This window comes from Microtus ochrogaster, chromosome 10 (genome assembly GCF_000317375.1).
Source record: "Microtus ochrogaster isolate Prairie Vole_2 chromosome 10, MicOch1.0, whole genome shotgun sequence".
NCBI classification, from domain to species: Eukaryota; Metazoa; Chordata; class Mammalia; order Rodentia; family Cricetidae; genus Microtus; species Microtus ochrogaster.
In genome coordinates this window covers 76,559,180-76,565,650 of record NC_022016.1, presented here as the reverse complement: position 1 = coordinate 76,565,650, position 6,471 = coordinate 76,559,180, and the positions used below count along the sequence as shown (strand labels likewise).

The window sequence follows — 6,471 nt, the reverse complement described above, 5'->3', positions numbered from 1 at the left end:
CCTGGAACCTATCTTTTTTGCCCAAACTGGCTACAAACCCGTGGCTATCCTTCTGCCTCAACCTCCTGAGTATAGGATTGTAGATGCTCACTATCAAGTTCAGCTCCATGTACTCTTTTATTCTACTTTATTTTTTTAGGTAAGAGAAATAAATGAATTGTCAATCATGTATAAAAGTAACTGCGTAAAAGTCATACTTTTCCGAGCCCATCAATACGTTCCTGAATTCTAGTATTTACCTTTATCTCTTTCTTTATCTTGATAAAATTTCCCTGCGGTCAGCTGGAATTTACCGTAATCAGATTGGTGTTTGGATTGCACCCATCGTTTTGTCCATCCATCTATGGAATAAAGGAGAAAAAGAGAACACATTCAAACGAATTCGGTAAAAACCAAAAGGCACTAATTCAGCCCTAGGGAGGAATAGGAGTGTAACAGAGGGCGACTCAGAATATTCCGGAAGTTATGCTCACTCACCACATAGTCCCTGCAGCTCACTATTCATGTCCTGTCATGAAGAGCTGCTCAGACGACAAGCAATTGAGCCACTTTTCCATCAGTTATGTCTTGAAAATCGCCGTGGGAAGGTGTAGCCAGAGGGTATGAAACGTTTACTGAGCCCTCATTCGCTTTTATGCTTGGTAAAGTAAAATAATAAAACCTGCTTTCTAAGGAAGGAGACTCGCAAAACAGTTCATACTTCCTGAATTAGCAAAGATGATCATGAACAGTCTCTACTTAGCCCTTTCTTGTTGCTTAAACTTTTTAGACTCTCTTGCAGATGTAAGATGCTGATGCACGTGTTTTGCTTTGGCATAGGTGGCATGCAGACAAAGAAGCATTCTTTTGAGGACCTGGCATTCCACCCAAACACTCACTGTCTTTCTGAGTTTTTGCCTCAGAGTTGCTGACTCCTACTTCCTGGGCCCAATCACAGTCCCAGAGACACAGAGCAATTTGGCAGCTTGAGATAGAGAGGTTTTGAGGGCGGCCTTTAGTTCACCTCTGCCTACCTCGGAATGGAGTTTCTCAGTGCTCACTGCCTGATGGGTAAGGGCAATGCATTTCATCTTCCGTGAAAACCTCACTTCAGCAGGCAGTCATCAGAAACACCAGGAGCTGGTGGTGTCAGGTCCTCTATTAAAGGCCTAGGTCAGGTGACTCAATGGCTTCTCAGGAAACCCAGGGCCTTGGCCTGGCCTTTCTAATCTTTTATTTTATTTTTGGCAGGGTCTCATGTAATTCAGGCTCACTTTGAACTCCTGATCTTTATTATGTCTCTGCTTCCTAAGTACTGGGATTGCAAACTATAACACCATACTCGGTCACTCAGCTCGCTTGCTTGTGTTCTCTCTCTATATCTATGTGTGTGCATGCATGCAGGTGGTTGGGTAAGTGCACACTGAACATGAGTTTATTTATTGTCAGATGTCAACCTCAGGTGTTTTTACTGAGATACTGTCCTCCTTACTTTGAGACAGACTTTCTCACTGTAACCTGGGTCCTGCTGATTAGACTAGATTGGGAAACCATCAAGTCCCAGGCACCCTCTTGTCTCTGCCTCCTGGTGCTATGATACCAAGCACATGCCATCATGCCTGGCTTTTTATGTGGGCACTGAGGAATGAACTCAGGTCTTCATGAAGTATGGCAAGCACTTTGCTAACTGAGCATTCTACTGTACCCTGACCCTTTGGTGACAGGGTTTCACTATGTAGCCTTGGATGGTCTTAAACTCATAAAGATCCTCCTGTCTCAGATTCTTGGGTTCTGGGATTACAGGCACACAACCAGTACTATAAGGTGGGATATGGGATTACAAGCACACACTACCAGGACTATACAGTGGGAGTCTATTCAAAAAATGAGAGAGAGAGAGAAAGAGAGAGAGAGAGATCTCCAAAATACATTGCTATGGTATCATGACTATTTTGAATAACAACACTTTAAAAAGAGCAGGAATCCAGCAGCTAAGAGCACCTGCTGTTCTTGCAGAGGACCTGGGTTCAATTCCCAGCACCCACATGGCAGCTCACAACTGTCTGTAACTCCAGTCCCAGGGGATCCAATGTCTTCTTCTGACCTCCACGGTTACCATATGCATGTGGTACAGAGACATACATGCAGGCAAAGCACCCATACACATAAAATAAGTTAAAGAAGAAAGAAAGAAAAGAGTAGGTCCAAGATCAGTCTGATCTCTTTTTTAAAAGCAAAAATGCCATCTCCGTGTAAAGTGTCCTCTCTAAACTAAGGAAAGTTCTTATTGTCAAGGACAGAAAGCAGAAGCCATGGCAGTTTGTACACACAGACCTTGTTACAGTAATCCTTAGCTTCTTGATCACCTCTATACCAATCTGCTTTTCGACTCCAGCCAAGCTCACCTCATCACAATTTACAACTTACTATTACTTTTCTAGTTCAGTACATGTGATTGCTTGTTCAGCTTCTTCACTGATTCTCTATTTCTTTAGGAGGACTCCTGTATTAATATACTTAAAAATCTCATCTGCATTAACCTTTTAAAGATGCTTACACACTTAATGCATGTGCTGGTTAGTATGGTCAACTTGACACAAAGCAGAGTCACCTGGGAAGAGGGAACCTCAACTGAAGGGTCTCCCATCATACCTGTGGGCATGTCTGTGGGGCTTTTTCATGTTTAATAATAGATACAGGAAGACCCGGGCCACTGTGGGCACTGCCACCCCAAGCGGGTGATCTTGGGTTGTATAAGAAAGCAAGCTGAGCAAGCCATGGAGAATGAATCTGTAAGCATTCTTCATGGTCTCTGCTTCGGATTCCTGCCTTGGCTTCCTCCATGATTGACAGTGTAACCTATAATCCAAATAAATGCTTTCCTCCAGCAGTTTTGGTTATGGTGAGTGTTTTAGAGGGAGGGCAATTCAAGGGTTTCTCTGTGTGGCCCTGGCTGTCCTGTAGTCCAGGCTGGCCTCGAACTCAGAGATCCACCTGCCACCCAAGTACTAAGATTACAGGCATGCTCTGTCACTGCCTGGATGGTCATGGTGTTTTATTTATAGCAACAGAAAGGAGGCTATGACAAGGATTACAAAAAGAGTACTTAGTAAGTATCTATGCTTTTCCCAATAATCTGTTGATTGAATTCTCAGATTGAGGGGAAAAATATCAGTTAAAACAACTAAAATTAAAAGGGAGGCAGGGATGTTGCTCAGTAGCAGGGTATTCGTTTAGCATGACCCTGGCTTCATCCTCAGTTCCACACAGTGCCAAACAAACAGCAAATAAGATAAAAAATTCAGAAAGGGGAGAGATTAAAATTCTTCCTCCCCAACACTTCCCGAAGTCTTTCTGTCTTTCTCAATGTCTCAGTGTTCGACAAGTCTTGGTGAACAATTATATTACCCCATTTTCATAGAGGGAGTTTATTTCTGAATGAAGTCATCGTGGCTTGGAAAACTTCACCCCATCTTCATAGACAATGCTGCTTCATTGTTTGCATTTTGCACCTAGGGTGCTAGCTAGTTTTATGCCAGCTTGACACAATTAGGGTCATCTGAGAGGGGAAACCCTTAATTGAGAAAATGCCTCCATAAGATTGGCTATAAGCAGACAAGCCTATAGGGCATTTTCTTAATTAGTCCCTGAAGTGGGAGGTTCCAGCCCATGGTGGGTGGTACCACCCCTGGCCTGGTGGTCTTGTGTTCTGAAAGAAAACTGGCTGGGCAAGCCATGAGGAGCAAGCCAGTAAGAAGCACCCATCTATAGCCTCAACATCAGTTCCTGCCTCCAGATTCCTTCCCTGCTTGAGTCCTTGTCCTGACTTCAGTCAGTGATGACCAGCAATGTGAACATGTCAGTCGAATAAACCCTTTTCTCCCCAAGCTGGTTTGGTCATGGTGTTCTATCACAGCTACAGTAACCCTAACTAGGACAGCTAGTAAGTGCTGTACTTAAGAGTGAATCCCAAAGCTGTCTGATTTTAAAGCTGTCTTTCCTCTGGAAGAGATAAAGAAAAGAGTTATGTAAAAAAAAAAAGTACACTATAATAATAGCTACTAAAATAGATTTCAGAATGAATGGTATTTAAGAAATAAAAAATAGCTACTACTTAGCTGCCATATGTCAGGCATTGTGTTGAAAGCCGTGAACACGTTTTTTCCCCCTGTGTTCTTATAATAGCCCCGTGATGAATGTCCTAATTTTTTTCCCATTTAAGATGAAGAAAGAGAAACTCAGAATCTTGCTCAAGAGCCTAGTTTGTAAGAGAGCAAAGCAGACTTGCATTCAGATCTTTGCAACACGGAGATCTGTGTGTGTAATCCTTAGACTATATGACTCCCCTTGAGGCCATGCATGTGAAAAGCCCTTTATAAGCTAAAAAGTGTGCAACAGAGATGAAGCAATCATGGCACTTTATAATTCATGTGTAATTTGATTAATGTCTATCTAATCGCACCTGACACAAATAAGGAACTTCTCCTGGGGCTGGAAAGATGGCCAACAGTTGAGAGCACTTACTGCTCTTACAGAGGACCCGTGTTCGTCTCCCAGCACCCACACGGTGGTTTACAACCATTTATAACTGCAGTTCCAGAGAATTGGATGCCTCTTCTGACCTCTGAGGGCTCCTTCACACATGTGGCGCACATACATACCTACACTGACACACACACACACATGTACTAAAATAAATATTTCTAAAATAATAGCTTTTCCTTAGGAAAATAATGTCACGTAATTAGTAAAGTCCCACGTTAATACATAATGCTTTTCTTCTTAATCTTTAATATCTTAAAATCAGAAAAGGCTCAGGCAAGAATGACTAACTGCTCATTTCTTCTACATATTGCAGATAGGAAAACTGAGGCCCAGAGACAAAAGTGACCTGTATGTGGACACTTAGTTCTCAATTGCAGATCTGATACTAGAGTCACGTCTTCTGCAAATATTCATTGAACATTCACGTTGAGCCAGGCACCTGACACACAGACAGGAGTCTGACTAGACCCTTTCCAAGACCAGTGAACCTCTGGGGGTTCATGAAGCCATCAACTGAACAGTAAACAGAAAAGTGAAGCAGCAAGTGGCTATTATTTACAGAAGACAGCACAGGGCAACGGAATTCTGCAAATCATAGGCTGCTCAGCACCAGAGAAAGCACAGCAACTGAAGAACTGAACCGGCGGAAAGATGAGGTGTGGGTCTTCCAAACAAAAAGGAACACATGAAAGCTCAGAGAGGGAGAGGATGCAGGAGAGACAGGAGAACAGTGTGTTAGCCAAGGTGCTAACTCAGAAAACCAAAATACCAAAACAAAACAAAACCTCTTCAAAGAAAGTACATATACAATAATGTTTATCAAATAATAGATTGACTTAGGACCACAATAAATTAAAATAATAAAAAACTAATTTTTAGGCTGGTGAAATGGCTCGATGGATAAAGAAATAGCCACCAATCCTGATGATCTGAGTTCAATTTTGGGATCCATAGGATGAACAAGAGAATTAACTTCTGCAAGCTACTCTCTGACCAGTACACACTTGCCATGCATACGCAGAACTCCCACAATAAACACGAATGTAATATAAGACAATAATTACTATTCTCATTGAGTGAGAGCCTTGAGTAGTTCCTCCATTTATGTTGGAGGTGTTGCTCCAGAGCCGGCACTTTATCAACCAAGCATTCCCGGCCCTGGAAGTCATTTCCCATCCAGCATTTCCTAGGGAACAGATAGTCAAGTTTACTAAGAAAATGTGTGGGCCACATGGTGGCACACACCTTTAATCCCAGCACTTGGGAGGCAGAGACAGGTGGATCTCTGTGAGTTCAAGGCCAGCCTGGTCTACAGAGCGAGTTTCAGGACACTGGCCTCCACAGGGTTTGCACACATATATACATACACTTACAACACATAGATTAAAAAGAATCTTTAAAAAAAATGCTTTTTGTGGTTGCATAGCTTTCAATCAGGGGACATGATTTGCCTGCTCAATTCTAGAATTTTTTGCATTAAAATTGTAAAGTTTTCATTTATATGCTCTGTTGAGATTAATATAGTTTTATTCTTAGGAGTTTAACTAGAAGAAAGAAATAATACAATTTATTTCTTCTGATTTTTTTAAAGCCTTGGAGAGAAAACTCTTTGGTGAAATAATGAGGTGTTTTTTTTGCTGTTATTTATTAAACACCCCCCCCTTTCTGAGACAGGGTACTCTGACCTCCACATTCATGCCAAGAACTTTATGCCAGTGAGATAGGGGATCCTGGCCTTGAAGTCACTGTGTAGCTGAGGATGACCTTGAATCTGATCCTTCTGCCTCTGCTTTCTAAGTTGGGTTTTATATGCATTGGTGTTTGACCTGCGTATATGTCTGTGTGAGGGTGCCAGATCCCTTGGAACAGGAGTTGCAGACAGTTGTGAGCTGCCATGTGGGTGCTGAGAATTGAACCCAGGTCCTCTGGAAGATATCTCTCTCTCTC

At 42.3% G+C, this 6,471-nt stretch overlaps 1 protein-coding gene across 1 annotated transcript in view; it reads right to left on the bottom strand.

The window, feature by feature from the left end:
• The window catches only part of LOC101995663 (calreticulin-like), a 28,683-nt gene that overhangs the window by 14,946 nt on the left and 7,266 nt on the right, over window positions 1-6,471 (bottom strand). The window contains exon 2 of the mRNA XM_005353573.3: window positions 240-341. Within this exon, the coding sequence (XP_005353630.1) occupies window positions 240-341 (102 nt within the window). The remainder of the gene's footprint in view (window positions 1-239; window positions 342-6,471) is intronic.